This window comes from Eschscholzia californica, unplaced genomic scaffold (assembly GCF_041429995.1).
Source record: "Eschscholzia californica isolate CP2 unplaced genomic scaffold, dmEscCali1.0.p SCAF_2, whole genome shotgun sequence".
In the NCBI taxonomy this organism is placed as follows: Eukaryota; Viridiplantae; Streptophyta; class Magnoliopsida; order Ranunculales; family Papaveraceae; genus Eschscholzia; species Eschscholzia californica.
The window spans coordinates 67,225,329-67,244,307 of NW_028238309.1; the positions used below are offsets into that span (position 1 = coordinate 67,225,329).

The following is an 18,979-nucleotide window of genomic DNA, read 5'->3' on the forward strand; positions in this document are numbered from 1 at the left end:
TTATCTTAAATAAAGTTGATATACACAAACGGAGTATCGATCCCTAGATCTAAGGAAGTTGTATTAAAAACAACACTGGATGTCTGGGTCATCAGCTTGCGTCTTTGATCATTTTTCCCTCTAGCCTGTACTGACAGAAACTCTAATGTCCCAGGCCCTGTGAAGCTTTGACAAGCTTCAGCCAGAGAAAGAATGAAGCTCAAAATATAGCCACTTGATTTAGGTTAATTGGCAGTATAAAACGGACACTGACTGATCCATGAAATCAATACAAAGAAGAAAGGGAAGAGATTGGGGAACCACTTTACTCAGTTTCACCACTCTTATCTAACTGGCAGAAATTTTGAAAACATAAATTAATAAGCCACCTAAGGGACATATTATCGTCCGGAATCTAGCTGTCTGATGGATGTTTACGATATCCTAAATCCAGTCAACTTAGATCCAAGAAATACTTTATATCAGTTTCTATCTAACCTAACTAGAGCAACTGAAAACGAAAAATGAGAAAAATTTGTGTACTGTAAGATCATCAGAACCATCTATGTGCTTCTTATCACAGAGTTAGCAAAACCTAATATAAAAGACCAATAGATAGTTAGCGAAAGAAAAACGACAAACCGCACTAGGCCAAGATTTGTGTATGATAAAATTCAGTCATGAATTAACATATTATATCAATCCTAATATGTCCAAAATGGCACTTTCTTCTACATTAACAGTAGTAATTCAGCATGCTTAGACTACATTAACAACTTCAAGGATAGTAGGAAGGATGGTTACTTGGTGGCAAAACATGACCACCAATACCTGCAGAAGTAGGAAGATGGTGATGATGGCTTGATGGCAAAATATGACCACCAATACCTGCAGATGTAGGATGAAGATGGTGGGTTGATGACAAAACACGACCACCAATACCCTCCGCCATTGGTCTATCGTACAGTCCACCAGATGCAACATGGTGCTCGAACGAATAAATTTGAGACCTAGTTGGGCTTCGGGTCAAATCATAGTTCAGTGAACGAACACCAGACCCATAAGGCCCGGCCACAGATGAACTGTTCAAATACTGAGGAATAGTAGTATCATGAACAGATGCTGAAAAACCACCGTAATGGCCCGATGAGGTTCCACCTAGGTAAGGTGATACTCTATCTGGCCCAGGTAGTAACAAGCTAGACTGTGGATATATCTCAGCTTGACCTACTCGGTGATGATATTCAACTTGAGGTGTTTGAAGCAAACCACTCCTAGTGTTAGATGGTGGAGTACGTGCCAGAACTGGCCCTCTAGGACGCTTATTTCCCGATCGTTGCTGGTTGGCAACAGGTGTAGGAACACTACGCTTGCTCCCCGAATGTTGTTGCTGCTGCTGCGGCTGATTTGGAGCAGTTGATGGGCCACTTTGTGTCTTTTTTTTCGAAGATAACTGTTTTTCGAGTTGTTCTATGTGTGTGTCAAGACTCTGCTTTGGGTATTCAGATTCAAGCTTGTACTCTTCAATGCATTTAACTATCCCTTTCAGGGCAGAAATTTGCTTGGCAGTTGCCTCTTTCTGTATTCAAGTTCACATATTAAGGTATACATATCTAAATACAAGCAGTGAGAGAAAGGGACTAGAGAGAGTATGTTCAAAAGAAACTTTTGGGCATACCTGCGATTGCAGAGAATTGTTTCCCTTTGCCCGGACATCATTCGCAATCTTCTTTGATTGGGTTTTATAGGCTTTTAGAAGGGGTACTGGTGGAAACATTTCCACCAGTTCAAATGCATAAGCAAATTTAACAGCATCAAGCTGTTTTCCCTTCTCAGTGAGTTTTCGTATGAGATCTGTGAGAAGAAAGAATGAAGTAGGTCTCAGATAGCCAAATACTTGATAAGTTTTTAATAAATGAGACCGTACTTAAAATGCATAGCCAACAAAGAACCACAAGAATGGAATGCAACACGAACCAGAAAACATTATCTGTTAAGATGGTAGATAAATGAACTGTGTAACGTATAAAAACTTTAGGGCATAATCATTCTACTACAAACACAATTACAAAAGAAATAAGTAATTGATTGTTGTTTTAGTTGCGCAAATTCTTCAATATTACTTCTATTTTACTCTGAAGAAAATAAGTGTATAGATAGCCTCAGAATTGCAGAAATGTCAGCAAGGATTCAGAAAGAACCCATTCAGTCCCGAAAGATGGTGTTTGGTAACTGATATCATCATAGGCACAAAACAACAAAAAGCTGACCAAGGGAAATACAATATAAAACTTGAATATATTAAAGATCGATACAAGTCATTCTAGGCAATGATTTCAACCACCAAACAACATCATATACATAACCGAGTATAACTTGGGAAAACGAAGTAACAAAAAGTCGAACAATGAATAATATATGTCTCATGGCCAGTCCCAAGAAGTAATGGCAGCGACGCTGCTCCCCAAGGCGATGGAATATGAGACCGTTCACTCAATGGTGGAGCTCCAATTAAGGAGGACCAACAACATCAAGGAACTTTCTATATGACGTTAACTCAGGATTTTATGAACATAACTAGTTCACTCCAGCGAGTTAGGAGATTTTCTGCCAGAAAATCATCCCCGTCAAACATATAACAAGCATGGAACCTAGTTATGATAAGTGTGTACAACATGAAAAGACACATTGTAATCATAATGACATACACTCTCACCTATGTAACACATTTCCATCATATCATAATGTGCATAACTAAAGATCTTGTATATAAATTATCAAATTAAACATTTCAGGAATACAAAATGTATGTCTCATGGCCAGTCCCAAGAAGTAATGGCAGCAACGCTGCTGTCCAAGGCGATGGAATATGAGACCGTTCACTTAATGGTGGAGCTACAATTAAGGACCAACAACATTAAGGAACTTTTTCTGCGACGTTAACAAAGGATTTTACGAACATTACTTGTTCGCTCCCATTACAAGTTAAGAGATTATCAGCCAGAAAATCTTCTCCGTCGCAAAATTAAACTATAACATAAACATGTACTGAGCATTAAGAACATATGTCTCATGTGGATAACTATCAACATCTAATGAAGAAACTAGCGAGTAAAGAATCACAAGAATAAAAATATGTATGTCCCATGGCCAGTCCAAAGAAGTAATGGCAGCAACGCTGCTATCCAAGGCGATGGAATATGAGACCGTTCACTTAATGGTGGAGCTACAATAAGAAGACCAACAACATGAACTTTTTCTACGACGTTAACTAAGGATTTTACGAACATAACTTGTTCGCTCCGGTTATAAGTTAGGAGACTTTCAGCCAGAAAACCATCCCCGTCGCAATATTAACAACAGAATAACTAAAACATGTATATATAGACCTTAAGATGCATTATCACAAACTTACACTATAAGTCAAAAAACAAAAACCCATTGATCGATCGTGTCTAATGAACAGGATTCAGACTACCCTATCAATCAAATTATGTTTCACTAATTATAAATGATGTAATAAAATTTAAGAAAAAAACCAGAAATGTACCTGGAATTTTCTCTGGTGATAAAAGCAATCGACATAAATCAATCGATTGCTTTCGCTTAGAAACAGAAACAGCAATCTCAATCAGATCATTTGCATCAAAAGAAGATGCCAATCCATATGAAGCTAAAAGTTGCAAGAACCCCAAGGGTTCTAAAGGATTTTCATCTCCATTGTTGAGCTTCTCTTTCCACTCAATAGCAACTTTAAGAGCTCCTTCTTTAACCTGAGGTTTAATTTCAGGTGAAATATCCATCAACCTCTCTAATAAAAGAATACAAGTTCTTCTTTTACCAGCCAATTCTGAATCTTTATCACCTTTAGAATTTGGGGGAAAAAACCCTAACATTGAATCTAAAACCAATTTAGCTGGATCAGAAGCTAATTTAAGAGCAACTAAAATTTCTTCACGAATCAAAGGAAGTTCTTTACGATGATTCGAAATATAAGATCTTAACCCAATTCCATCCATTTTAATACAAAAAGACTTGATTTCTGGTCTTGGATCAATAGATTCATTAGGAAAAACTGAAATTTCCTTTGGTTCATCTTTGCAAGGAAGCAAAGGTTGTGACTTTAGAGATTTTGAAACATTAATTGATGATTTCTCTTTCGATTCAAGCTCTTTAAAACGTTCATCGATTGATTTTTTTATCGAATCGAAGTGTTCTTCTAAATCTTTCCATTGAAGTGTGAAAGAAGATAGAAAAGATGATTGAGATTGAAGATCTTCGAAAACTTTTCGAAGATTTTCTTTTTTTGAATCAATGGATTCAATAGCAGTAGATATTGACTGCGTTGACGCCATCATCTAATCAAATCAAAACCCTAAAAAACAACCAAAATCTGAAAATTCAAAATTGAAACGCTTTAGAGAAAGAAATCAAACTGATCAATCTTCCGCCGCTGCGTTGATCTATTAGTTAGGGTTCCCGAATTTGGTACTTACTGGGCTCTATGATAAGCCTGGGGCTCTGGCCCGGACAAATTTTACCACTTCTAGGTAGGGTGTCAACCAAGTCAGACCGATACGGAACATGACCTTCTATAGCGGACAATATCACTAGCAGTAACATGCTGCTCACTGTCAGGGGTGCTCCGAGGGTTTTATGACATGCCACCTCACCGTCAGGCACGGCCGCACACATTTTTGTGCCGCCGGACATGCCACCTCACCGTCAGGCACGACCGCACACATTTTTGTGCCGGCACGACCGCACACATTTTTGTGCCGCCACGACCGCACACATTTTTGTGCCGCCTCAAAACGACAGGTGAAGGGTTATGGGCTTTTAAAACGCCGTTTAAAGCAGGTTGCGCGTGACTAGGCCCATTTGTAAATCACTTGTGTTTAAGGCAGGCTTCCATGACCAGGGTCGTCTGTAAATCGCTCGTAACACATTAATGAGGGGCCTAAATACCCGACTTGAACATAGAGCTGGAGGAGGATCAAGTTCTAATAATGAGAGAAAGAGACTTGTTCATGAACAAACCCTTGATTATATATGCCATAGGCCTGATGGAGAGAGATTAATGGGAGTCCAAAATGAAGGCTTCAGCTTTCGTGTTCCAACTTAAAGACGTTGGCTGACAAGATCGGGTAAAAATGACGAAGATTATATACATGGTAGCGGTAGATAACATTAGGAGTCAATTTGCAATATCATTACTTGAACCACCTTCATGGCATTTACATTTTCTACTATTTTTCATCTTCTACCATCTTCAAACCAGAGATAATGGCCCAAACCCCAAATACAGAAGGGACCAATTTTATAAACATTTCATAAACGACGTGAACTCGCCATACATTTCTTTACAAGACTAAGATCGATCACAGACAAGAACACACTTAATCAACCTTCCTAAGATGAACAGCACTTGGCTTTCCCTGCTTGTGACTCTGCTTCACTGTTCGTATTTGCTTGTAAAACCACAGTTTTCCCGTTTTCCATCCATCCAGTATCCTGTTTCTTGTTCTCTTGGCATTGAATAACTTTTCGGCTTAAAATGCTGTAAATTTCTTTAACGACAGTTTTGAAGGCAGCGGTGACATTAGATGAGTCTAGAGCTGATGTTTCCATGAAGAACTAGCCTTGGGCCTCTGCTAAAGATTTACCTTCATCTATTGATACTTCTCTAGCATCTTTGAGATCAGTCTTGTTGCCAACAAGTATAGTAACCACATTCATATCCGAGTGAGCTGTTATGAAATCGAAGAATAGTAAGTATAAATTTTTGTTTTTTTTGGAAGGACTGGTACTTAATATTGATGTAAAAGTAAAACAAAATACTATTAACAAGATCTGTCAAAACGATGGCACTCAACCTAAGTAGTTGGGCAACCCCCGGACTCACAGATTCAACTAGTATACTACTCAGCAGACTCAACTGAGTCCACACCGACTCCGAGTAGTTGTTACTTGTTCGGGTTGAGTTTTTCCGATGCCAGATGAGTCCTTTCAGAAAACTCATCCACGGATATCTCTAAGATTCTTTAAGGGTGTACTAAAGAGTGGGCTGGCTAGCTCAAACTTATGGTATGTCACGAATCAGGATGTCATACAAATATTTCTTGGTAATTCTATCAAATTTTCTAACCAGTAAAACCAGTTATGTTTTTATTAGTGCATCAGAATTAAGACAGATAAGAAGTTAACTGCTTACTGTGTAGTTCGTTTAGCCACCGGCCTATACTTTCAAAAGTCTGTCGCCTACTAATGTCATAAACAAGAAGAGCTCCAACAGCACCTCTGTAATACGCAGATGTCACAGCTCTGAACCGTTCTTGGCCTGCTGTGTCCCAAATCTGAGCTTTAATTTCTTTCCCATCAATATCCATCTTTTGAGTTTGGAACTCTACACCAATGGTAGATTTAGAGTTCGGGTAGAACTCATCTCTCGCAAATCTCGCTAGCAAAATTCGATTTTCCAACTGCTGAATCACCAATTAAAACAACCTTGAAAAGATAATCTTCAGTGTGTTCCTCTTCTGTAGGAAATGCCATCTGGTTCAATCCCTTTCCGTTCTATGATGTGGGCTCTACAGCAACTTAGGGACCATACCAAATATTAATACTTGTCTCTTGCTACTTCAGGAAACCGCTATAATTCACCCCTTCACGAAGATTAGTAACAATTAGTTAGTGGCAACAACGGCGGAAAGAGAATAAGATAACTAAGCAATGATGATAAAGATCTGACAGAAATGCAAACAATATTGGCAAGCAAGCTTCAGCTCATTGTCAGCACAGTTAGGCGAATTTAAGAAGAATACCTTCTGGGAAGTTGTTGTCAAAAGTGATTTGATCAAATTAACACCAGATGGTTCCAAATTTCGGCACGCCTACCAGATCATTGTGCAATTTCTCAAGAACCTCATGTTTAAAGCCAACCCAGTTTCCAAAAATGAGTGACACTACATAAAGAAGTGAAACGGTAGCTCTACATAAGAAGCTTGTCTGATTTCAAATTTTCAACCTCTATAAGGAAAAAAGAATAACTCCACTATTTTTTGCAGAATATTTCTCTGCGGAAATGACTCGTGTTGAAAAAAAATACTAGTTTGAGAGCCGGATCATGATGTTTAAAATTTAAATAATAAACACTGTAAGCAAAGAAACGAAAACAGGAAAAAGGAAGAAAAATAATTGTTTCTGTTTAATGGAAACAAGACAATTTAGCCCGGAATACTGTTACATAAGGTTAAAAGTTGTACAAAATTTTGTGACTTTACTTTTTCTTTTTGTACCACAATCTTTACTTTCTAACTGAATAGGCAAAAGTACCCATTTATTATTAGAAATCCGAAGACAGAAATATATTCTCCACCGACCGTGTCTCCGACAAACATCCCCTCAGGAAAAGTTTTTAGATTTAACTAGCTTTGCAGGTTAAATAGATACAACTTAATCATGTGAACATCTCCCACAGTCCCACTCCCACTACAGCAACAACCATTATTTAGAAGGGAGATGCTAGAGTGCCCAGCTCAACGCCCAAAATGGTGCCAAGCTGACGTGGATTCACTAAAAGACAGTGGGGACCGCTTTTATTTCTAAATAAGGAAATTTAGGCATTTTACTGGGCATTCTAGCTGGGCACTCTATCATTTCCCTATTTAGAATACTAGGCACCTAAAATGGTACAAAGAATCCATTACGTCATACATGGGCAGGGAAGGGGTAGGGTTTCAGAGTATACTGATTGAAGCTCCGAGCATCGTTATAGACTATAGTCAATGTAGTACTAGAGTTAATAACCACACACAAATTGTATCATGCACGTAAATTTCATGTATAAAATATGAAAACAACCCTTCGAAAACAAAGGAACAACTTGTTTGACAGTTTTATTAATGAAATGCACTTCAACAAAACTCCTAAACTTATAACAATTCATATACTATCAGCTAGTAAAAGAAAGTAAACAGAAGTACAAGGTTAACACAAAGGGAGCTAAAAAGAAAAGTAGGAAGCGACGTTACAGACCTTAATTTGTCAAAACCCTTGCTTGGAGTAGTTTTTTTTTTTTGTTGAGAACTTGCTCGGAGTAGTTACTAAGTTGGTTTCTACCATCTAGGTCTTGAGTTCGAGACACGTATGTTATATTTAATTTTCAATGGCTTCAGAAACATCAACCAATTTTCCTTTTTGCCCTCTGGGATTCTAAAGATTAAAACAACTTAGCTTTTTTTTTGAGAAATCCTTCAAAAAAAAATGAAGTCTTTCCAGAAAACCCAAACAAACAACTTAATAATAGTTTCATATATTTGAATCTTCATTTGGTACAGAAAAAAGAAAGAAATGTTTGTTGGTTCACCTTTTGACCATGTCCTATTGCAAACATATGTAGGTAGGTCCTACTACATGATAAGACACTAATAATAATACAAAACATTCTACTAGTACTAAGAAAGAAAGAAAGAAAGAAGAAACTTTTTTTCTACCAAATAAACAAACAAACTCATTTAGGGTTTCCCTTTGCCCTTCATTTCTTGGTTAAAGAAGGGTCCCTTTTGGTATCTGACAAGAGAGTGTTCAAATAACTTGAAAAACAATTTTCTAACACAAAAAGAAGCCTAATTTATTTAACAATGAACAACAAACCATATCAATTCTTAAAACTTCAACTCAGAAATGAAAAAGAGAAAAAATATGGAGTAGTATATATATATACGAAGAATGGTCAAATCAGAAAGAAAATTAACTGACCTGTTTAATGAAGTCAACGCCAATAAGATCGACGGTTCAAAATCATAATATAGAAGAAAGTAAGGATGACATTTCTTCTTCTTCTTCTTCTTATGAAATCGAATCGAAGATGACGATTTGTCAACAAATTGAAATTTGAATGACGATTTGAAAGATAGAGAAAGACAGAGAGAGACGTAGTATTTGTTAACCAGAGAGAGAGAGAGAGAGAGAGAGAGGAAAGAAGAAAGGTTCGGGAATCAAGAAGATAAGCGCGATCAACTTCCTTTCTTCTTCTTATAGGGAAACAAACTAGAGACAGAGAAAGAAAGAGAATTGATTAGGAAATCTGGAGAAATGAGATGGAGGTAGTGCTAGCTAGGAAGGACGGAGGGAAACGTGGATGTGTTTGTTTTTCGTTGGAAATCTTGGGCCTCATTCCAAATGTTCACCTCTTTAATTTCACTACCTTCAATTTTAGCCCCTAACTAACACTACAGCTACTCAACTGTTAACTTGTACTTCTCCACCTTATTGTTTTCTTCCCTCTTTTTTTTTTATCAATAATAAACGAAAAGAAAGCAAGAGGAGGAACTCTTTGTCGGCCCCCCGAAACGTAAGGATTGGTGACCTCTATCTTTTCTCTCGCACGTCATGGCTTGCTGTGGAGATAAGTCTCTGCTTCGTGAATCGAATGTCTCACCTAGAAACTCCAGACGCATTTGAGTCCCATCCATTCTAAAGGTTTCGAGATGGCAAGGAAGTTTCTCATCTTTTGGGACACCGAGCAGTACTTTATTGTTGTTCGTGCCTTTTTTTTACGACCATGTCACAATGACAACAATGTATCTCTCTGGGACAAGTACACGAAGAAAAGTCTATATTCCTCTTCTAACAAATCGTTGGAGAGAAGAGAGAAATTGATGACTCCCTCGAACACTAACAAATTAAGAGAAAAAAAATACTACTATAAACTATTTGTCTCTCGATCACTAACATAAGGTGGTTCTGTCTTTGAAGATTGCACTTATTGAATGACCTTCCTCTTCTTTCCCCTTTGAAGAGAAAATCAATTTTGTCATATTTTTTGTGGTGCTCTCTTTATAAGGATCAATTAGAGAGGAGAGAAACAAGAAGATGAATGAATTAGAAAGAGTAAAATGAGACTATTATTGAAATTGGTAAAATGTTGAGGGTGAAACGTGCAAGTTGGTCACAAATCCAGGGTTGAACCTAAATGAACACTAATTTGGTGGATGCTTACACCAAGTTTACACTAACACGTGTAAAGATCACATGTAGGGATCTTGAAAATCTTTTGAGCAGGGGGGAGTGACAGTTGTCGTTATTTAATCTATATAATAAGGGAGGAGGGTATCTTTCTCCCTCCTCTAAACGGTTCAGATTCGTCCTCACAATAGATAAAAGACGGCTCAGATTCATTATTTCCAAATTTAATGCGTCGGATTTGAAAATCAACTATTCTGACGGTTAAGATTAAGAGATAAGGCATCTTTTGGAAGATACTGTTCTGAAATTACCTCTCCCTCCCTATCTCTCCTCTCCGAATTTTGCTTTCTCTATTGCTCCCCGGCTCTCACTCTCCTTCCCGCTCAAGCCTCTCAGTCTCTATCATCTTCGTCGACTTTCTCAAGTAGGTATCTCTTTCTCTGTCATTCTCAGTCACACTACTGAAACTAAGTTAGGGCTTTGATTTGTTTTGATTGATTGTTTACTTCTCAGGGTTTTGATTTAGGATTTCTTTCTAGGGTTTTGTTACATACGATTTAGGGCTTAGGGGTTTGATTGTGGTCATTTTAGGCTTTGATCGTTTGAGACTTTGATTTGTTTTGATTGATTGTTTACTTCTCAGGTTTTGATTTAGGGTTTCTTTCTAGGGTTTTGTTAAATACATACGGGCTTATATTATTTTGATCTATATAATGAGAAAGAAGGAAATTAAGAAACCCTAAGTCCTAAATGGTATGTATTTATTGATCTTCTCCAAGAATGATAATTTATGTGATTTTGAAATATTATTCTATCTGATATTATTCTAGGATGGGCTCGAATTTGTGTTAAATGTTCGACATCTATGGTTTTGGTTAACATTTATGTGTTTGTTTGAAAATTTTATATGGAGTTGTTGACGGAAATTTGAAATTTCATTACTGGTGGGTTCCTTTACGGCTGATAGCTATAGAATTTAATCGCCCTCTAGATCAACTATTGGTTGGTTCAGTTCTTGATGTCAATCTTTTGTCCCATACACTTTCGTGGTGACCGTGGCTCACTCCAAATTTTTTCTTACTCTTTGTTAATGTCACTAACTGTTTATAAGAACAAAAATAACAAACCTTCGTAGCTATTTTCAACTGCAATAAACATTAACCCATGTTAGACCTTTCCGTGCCTTAGTTAATTTGAACCTCGTGTTATTTTAAAGTTAGATATTTGTAATTTTGGTTGCTAACTATGCTATTCCTTATTATAGCTGAAATTTTTTTGCCTTATTATAGCTGATATATTTTGCCTCTTTACTATCTTATTTATGTTATTCTTTATTTGTTGTGAGTAATTTTTCTAATTGGTACTAAAAAACTCTTTAAATACGATGGTATGAAGTTACATATTACTAAGCTTTTAACTTTATTTAGGTTCCTTAAATTCGATACGCGGATGAAAATATGACATATTATGTCGAAGAAGACTGATACGACTTCTAATCATCTATTACTCAACAAAGACTTCTATTATGTATAACTACTTCTTATCGAGATTATGAGCTCATTCTTTCTTATCAAAATTATATCGTTGACTCGAAAAAGTTATCATGTTAATAATTTTTTCTTTTTTATCGTTCATCTTCATTGTTTACTGTTACATGCTTCATGTTTATTTGCATCTCATTGTTTTTCTTTGCATCAATATTTTATTTTTCAATGAAAAGCTATATGTTGCTGATTCTTTTTGTCTTTTGTCTTCTGAGAATGCGGAAACGGTTACATGCCCATTGAATTTATTTTCTATGTTGTGGGCAATATTTCCAGGGTGTTGCTAAGATCTTTCATCTTTCATGATCATGGTTTTATGGGTTACTAAAGTCTTTAAACGTTATTCAGCTACTGCAAATGGGACATTTGGATGAGAATAAGAGATTATTTTAATAGAAGACCTATGCTATTTTTAATCATCTATTGCTAGATGATAATTTTTTTATTTGTAAGTGTTTCTTACTCGAATTATGTTGTTGAGGCGGGTAAACAGGGAAAACTGTTTTTTTATTGTAATTTTGCTCATTCACATAGTATGTTTGATCCATAATACGTTCGAAAGAACTGTCCGTGCCCCACGGGCACGCACGGGGTTACACCCTCGTAGTAGTAATGAGAGGACGTCCTTTAGAAGTTCCGATGAAGCCAAAAAAAAGAAAAGGGAATTAAAAAAAGGACAATTTCTTATAAACCCACGTGATCATGGATCATATTCTAATTCCCCAACAATTTTAAGTTTAAACTAAATTAAGCAAAGTATATTCAACCAAAGTTAAGATTGAAAATTAGTAGTAGAAGCCTTTTGTATTCAGAACTGAATAAAAAGAGTAAAGAACAACCTAGAACTCCAACTATTTTCAACACTAGAACTCGAAAGAACAGGAACCCAAACCACTGGTGTGATTGCTAGTTACTAGGGCGTTTGAACCTATTTCAAACCAATTTTAAACAATGGAACTAATCTAGAGCAAACAAAATCAGTAATATGACATAAGTACTCATCCCTCAAGTAATCTGACCTAACTACTTTAGCCAATTCATCCCTTCAAAAACACTAAAGTAAGCATCGCAGTGAGAGGAAGAGAGAGAGAGAGAGAGATAGAGAGACAAAACCTGGATCTATTAAAGTAGAGAGAGAACTAATCGATTTGTAGTGAGAAACAGAGAACCTCGTTTTGACCTTCTAGATGAAGAGGAACGAAAACCCCAGTTGGGGAGAGAACACGAGCTGGGAGGAATTTCTTTAGTTCTTCTCTCGGGAGGCCCCTGTTTGTGATTAACCCAATTTTCGAGGGACCAATTTCGAAAATGCTCAATCCCTTACAAACTTCATGATCCACGTCAGATGCTATGCCCGGTTGGCGCGCCATGTCAGCGCGCCGGGATTGGGCCCGGGATTCCCACCGGGCATAGCATCATTTTTGATAAGTAAATTAGTAAAATACTATTAGACTCTCATTATAGTCTATACAATAATCAAGTTAAATTATGTGTTAGATCTAAATCGAGAATTTGTGATAATCTTTTACAGTAGAAGACTAAATTATTAATTGTAATTAGCAGGTGAACCATGTGGTTCTTAATCAGAAGCTTTTTGTACTTCAGAATAAATTACGTCTAAGGTAAAATTGGCCGCCAGTCTACTTCCTCTTTCTTCGGCTCATTCTTCATTAAAATAGAAAATGTTAGAATAACCCGTCAATTCACTTCATTAGTTAGAGGAACAAGTATTTGTGTTTCTTTTTATTATTTAAACCAAACTCGTATGAACCAAAAAATCAGCAAAAATATACAACTCAGACGAAACAGACAAAAGCAAATGTTTTAAAAATTTAACTCAAATAATTCAGACCCCAAGTCAGATTTCATGTTTGATTTGGATGAAAAACTATCGAAGCCATTCACAGATCACATGAAACTGATTTTACAAGAAATCATTCACAAGCACTATCAAAAGTTTCATCAAACTATCAAAAAAAGGAGAATGTACTTCAAACCTAAAACCCTGGCCCTAAACCAAAAACTAGATTGAGGTATATCTCGAAAGAGGCTGTATTTAGAGCTAATTTTGAGAAACAAGGGAAAGGTTTATGGGCGCAATCAAGCTCATATTATGTATCCATGTCTCGACCCAAGACCTACAGGGTGCAAACTGACTTTGTAACCACTTCAGCTAAGGATTTCTGACCTGATCTATTGACACAGACGACAAGACCATAGAGTGGCACACTGGTACTCACCTCTTTCACTGGAAGAAGGCCTGTGATTCGCATAGCAAATGCGAATTACAGGTCCATGTATAATGCACGATGCGAATTACAGGTCCATGTATAATGTCGGACAAGGCCTGTGATTCGAGGAATTCATTTCTGGACCACCTAAGATCAGACAAGGCCTGTGATTCGCATAGCAAATGCGAATTACAGGTCCATGTATAATGTCAGATGGTGCAGAATTGAATTCCTCGACGCATTAACGTCTGTGTATATGCACGATCCCGACATACGCATACCAATGAATACGTTCTCATGCCTTATACTCTAAACACGACGGCGTTAGCCAAAATGGATCTACCGCGTCTGTAGGACTGTGTATATATATATATATATTACTTTTGTTAACCATGTAACTTCTTCAAACACCCTTGAAATTTCATATCCTCATTTGTGTTAAGAATTACCACATATGTTAACTTCTAACAAATTAACTGTAAGGCTATTATTGACATTTACTTGACACCCCACAATCATGGGAGGAGATCGTGGGAGATAGAGAGATAAGTGGTGAGGAAATCAAACTACCCCTAATTATATCCCTCGGTTAAGTATGGTTGGATTGTATCTCTTTCAATGGTAACATAACAACATGATTTTTCTTCCTTTAGCCCTCTTCTTTTAAATGGATTTCTTCTCCATTCAGATTGAAGAATTTCAACTTAACAGTAGAGAGAAGATGGTAGGATATATTCTTACTTACTTTTCTTATAATTTTGGTTGTCAAATCTTTGTTTAAATCGTTACACTCTTCCTATGTTTACTCACTTTTTCTAGCTCGCACAGTCTATATTTCTCCTTAGGTTTGATATAAAGATTGCTTTTGTACTGTGTGATTGAATGATATTTATTTTATCTGTGCAGCGTATAAAGTCCTCTACTAATGTTTTTCCGGGGAGAAATGATATAAAGAAAATATGATTTGATGGAGAAGATACATGTAATTCCTCCTTATTTGTAATTTTATGTAATTTTCTTTTGGATGAATTATTTTGTTCATCTCTGTATGTATATTTACCACTCATTTTGTTCATCTAAGTGTATTTAATTCCTTCGTGCAAAATGAAATCTCTTTCACCATCTTCGTGCAAACTCAAGAGATAAGGGATATTTAATATTAAACGTTTTCTTATGAAGATTGTCCATTAATTGCATTTGTTGCCTTTTTTTTTTGACTCTCTTATTATAGTTATTTTATTTCTCTTGCTCCTATCCTAATTGTTGTTCTGCAATTTATTGTTTCTCTTTTCATCTCTTTACTGTATATGGTGTAATATAATGACCAAATATTTTTTTTTTTTTTTACTTATGTCATTCTCTTCTTTATTTGTCTAATTATCTTTACTATCTCTTCGATGTAAATGGCCTTATATATTTTGAAGAATGTTGTGAAGTATTTTGATGTATGTCATTCTTTTCTTTATTTCTCTTTGCTTCCACCATTTATTTTTTGCTGTTGTTTGCAAGGCTTGAAAATTTTATATGGAATACCTGATAAATTCAACAATTTGAACTTTAAAATATTGTAGTTATATATTGTAAAATATTATTTTACTGTTTTATAGTTAAGAGAACAAACCTTTAATCAAAGAGTGTTAATTCATTGTTACTTTAAATCCATTTATGTAAAACCCTTGGAACCTTGATCTTTGTTCTCCCTTTTTAATGATGATACTGAATATTTAGAAAAATAATAGAAATGTTATTATGATTCAAAGGGAATGACCATATCTCTCTCTCTCACACACAAACACAAATAATTTTGTTCATTGTAGTTTCTCGATATAGATTTTAGTCCACTATGCAAAGTTGATTATACATTTTTTGGCTTGCTTCTAGTTCTATACTAAGCCAAGGAGTTCAACTTATTGTTTGAAATTGTACATATGTCAATTTACATTATAATTTCGTTGCCTCTGTCAAACACACTTACAAACACATCGACACGTTTTTTGGAGTGTATATTTTTTCTCTACCTAGGTTGATTTTATTTTCCTTTTACTAATGTTATATGTCAGGAAGTTCAACAAAAACATTGACAGTAAATTATGAAACTGCTTTCGAACCAAAAAACTATTGTCAAATACATTATGTAATGCGTTTTGATCGACCACGCTTTTGTTATTGTATCCGTCTTGATCGACCACCCTTCAGTGGTGTGTGTATCTCGAGGTTGTGCATATCCAAATGCGAAATGCGTCACAAATTTCATTTTTTCAACATCGATGATGACACAAAGATCTGTGATTCGCATAGAATATGCTAATTACATATCCATGTATGATGAAAAAACGAACCATTATGATTACTATCCACATAGTATTCTAGAGCGAGCATAGAAATCAAACACAATAAAATATGTCATATCAAAAATAGCTTCTTTTATGAATTTAATGGTAAGAAAATCTTTCAGCCCAAACAACCCAAACGATTCTTCCCCAATTTCTTACCTGACGTACAGCCTAAGAGTCCAAGGCTAGCCGGTCTCGGGCCCTTAATTTCACTTTTTCATTCAAATTTAAGGGCCTCAGCTCAACCCCTAAAATTCAACTCCAAGGCTAGCCGGTCCCGGGCCTTTACATTTGAATTTTTAATTTCTTAATTTACTTAAATAATTCCATTAAACAATATTGGTTACAAACTTAACATTTGATTAGAAATTTAAATCTACGTAAATACGACTAAACTACAACAGAAAAGTTAAATATAGCTAGAAGGTGTTTCTTGGTTCTTGTGGATGACTGCGGAACCAAGCTTCTCGCTCCGCTAGAAGGATCCGTGCACCATGTTCGTCGAGAGTCTTGACATCAATCCTCAATAACTCTATCCCATATTGTCGGTCTTTTGCTTGTTTATCTTTTTCTAGAAACCCTTTTTGAATTTCTATAGATTCTTTAAGTGATAACGATCTTTATCGAGATTCTTCCATTCTATTTTGCCAATATTCCGGCGGAGCATCACCGGCTACTACTTTGTCTTTAGCGGTTGTCGAATTTTCTCCGACTCTTGCATTTGCTTTGGCTTGTTTACGACCCATTGGTCTTTCCTCCGATAGATTGGTATCGGAATCTCTTTTCCCAGATGTTGACTCTCCTGGCATGTCTGTCATCCACTTGTTATGCGACATCAAAACTTTGTAAACATGTTGGAATCTAAAGGGTTTTCCGACGTGATTCTTTTTATAAATTTCAAGTGCTCTTTGTATCTAAAATAATCAAAATTGATTTAAAGGGATATTATGAAATCAAAAGATAAAAATATATAGATTAAAAGTAAGAAAAATTACCCGGTCATAGTCGTTCTCTCCGCTTTTTGGAACTTTATTTACTATCCTCAAAGTAGAGATAAAACTTTGACAATCGTCATTTATCTCACCGAAACGAGATTTACAACTCTTTTTTGTGCGTTGAGAGTTTGTAATTTCATTAAATTCATCGGTTAGTTTTTTGCCAAAATACATTAGATTTTTGGCAATTTCCGACTACCGCATCAAACGTGAATTTCAAATAAGAATTAGTAAGTACTATATCTTCATTGGTAGTATACGCAACCCGTTTAGCTTTCTTGGTTGAAGTCGTGGTTACTTGTTCGCAAGAATCATCTAAAGTTTCATTTACCGCAGAGGGAACGCGTGAAGAATCATTAAAAGTTTCATCACTTTCAAATTGGGTAGAGTGATAACCGAGAGTTTGAATGAGATCCATAAATAACTCATTATCATTGAAGGAATCCATTGAAAAAGATTGAAGAAATTGGCAAGAAAGTTGGAGAGATAAAATCAAAGAAAAAGAGTTGAAATAGAGTGAATGAGAGAGAGATGAAGGTGTTGAACCCAAAATCTGGCCGTTGAATTTGCTCTAACAGCTAGATCTAGCCGTTGGAGAAAATCCAACGGCCAGATCTGCTCCCAATATGACCATTGGGAGCTCCTCAACGGTCTGTTGGGGAGGTTCAGTCGGCTCCCAATTTGAATTAAGGGCCTCAGCCCCCCCCCCCCCCCCCCGGACTTGCTCTTAGGGGAGTGTTCGTAGAGGCGAGGTGCTAGTGTGATACATATATTGAAATCCTTGAGAAATATACAAACGATAAAATTTAGTTTAGTTGCCAGTCTCTCTTAATAGGTTTGTGTAATCTTTAGGGTCCATGGGTATATAGTCCAAAATAATGTTCAAAAAGGGTTTAGGATCCAATCTTCCCCAAAAATAGATTTTTAGTCCTTTTACCATATGGACATAAAAACCCTCACTTTCTAAAACAGAGTCCCTTCAATGTCTCACCTTCATATTTCACGGGTTTTTAGTTTGGGGGCAGAAAGAATCTGGAAAGGCAAGATTTGGACGTGATTTGGGGGTTTTAATAGGAAGTAACGGATCAAGGATATTTTCCAAAACAGATTTTCTCTCTCATCCTTTCATATTTGGAAACCAAATCTATATATCACTTTCTCTCACTTAACATTCAGACTTGGAAAAAGTATATTTTCCGAGATCAATTAGCGTGATTTGGGGGTTAATATTCAAAACATATATATCAACTTTCTCTCACTTAACTTTCGTTTTTTACTCATACATAAACACACATCGAATACAAATTATGAAACAAGTTCGTAAATTATGTGTTTTTTATGACGAAGAAACCATCATTTGTGATGTATACAACGTAATTTATCATATGTATGTGTGTCATGTCCATTATGTACCATTGAATACTTAGATTACTTTCTGACATAAATTACTTGTTTTTGTTATAAAGTATGTGATTTATTATAAATTTTGTATACTGTATAGTAAATAACACAACCTTTGTACGACTGAAATGAAATTTTATTGAACAATAATCTGCGTTTTGGTCTTCCTAGGTCTACCGCGAATCAAAGATGGTAGTGTTTTTTACTCTTCATCAAATGTACGTGGTTCATCAAAGTTAGGGCAGGGCTTATATGTTCCTTGTAAGTCTTCACGTAAGACTCCATTGTCCAAACCTGATCATAGAAACAATCTTCTTAATCGTAATTTATACTTTCTATAGTTTATGTGATGATTCTGTAGGAAATTCCATCAGTGCTGGTTTACTACAAGAAAAAAAAACATATACATTAGTCAGAAAAATTTATAATTTATCATAAACGACATTAAACAATGAATAAATTATCCATAATGTTTGATAAACTTCAACATGTGTTGGAGATAAATAGTATTTTAGTTTGAATCACAT

General features: G+C 35.9%; 1 protein-coding gene, 2 long non-coding RNA genes, 1 other non-coding gene and 1 pseudogene across 5 annotated transcripts; 2 read left to right on the plus strand and 3 right to left on the minus strand.

Annotated features, from left to right (window-relative positions):
• Positions 1-626: 626 nt before the first annotated feature.
• On the minus strand, positions 627-4,607 carry LOC147560590 (FRIGIDA-like protein 1). The gene is made up of 3 exons (XM_086664395.1): positions 3,530-4,607; positions 1,658-1,833; positions 627-1,558 (listed from the first exon to the last, which is right to left on the minus strand). The coding sequence occupies exons 1-3, from the start codon at positions 4,335-4,337 to the stop codon at positions 758-760; spliced, it is 1,785 nt and encodes a 594-aa protein (XP_086520521.1). The 5' UTR covers positions 4,338-4,607; the 3' UTR covers positions 627-757.
• Positions 2,137-2,230, minus strand: LOC147560591 (small nucleolar RNA SNORD96 family). The gene has a single exon (XR_015235474.1). It is a non-coding gene; the product is annotated as a small nucleolar RNA SNORD96 family (small nucleolar RNA).
• Positions 4,608-5,169: 562 nt separating the features above from the next.
• LOC147560592 (ras-related protein RABA5a-like) lies at positions 5,170-6,619 on the minus strand (annotated as a pseudogene). Its single transcript, XR_015235395.1, has 2 exons — positions 6,194-6,619; positions 5,170-5,729 (listed from the first exon to the last, which is right to left on the minus strand). The product of XR_015235395.1 is annotated as a ras-related protein RABA5a-like (transcript).
• Positions 6,620-9,917: 3,298 nt separating this feature from the next.
• On the plus strand, positions 9,918-12,152 carry LOC147560593 (uncharacterized). Its single transcript, XR_015233835.1, has 2 exons — positions 9,918-10,372; positions 11,376-12,152. It is a non-coding gene; the product is annotated as an uncharacterized LOC147560593 (long non-coding RNA).
• A 2,153-nt stretch (positions 12,153-14,305) lies between these two features.
• LOC147560594 (uncharacterized) lies at positions 14,306-14,897 on the plus strand. The gene is made up of 2 exons (XR_015233836.1): positions 14,306-14,447; positions 14,630-14,897. It is a non-coding gene; the product is annotated as an uncharacterized LOC147560594 (long non-coding RNA).
• Positions 14,898-18,979: the final 4,082 nt, after the last annotated feature.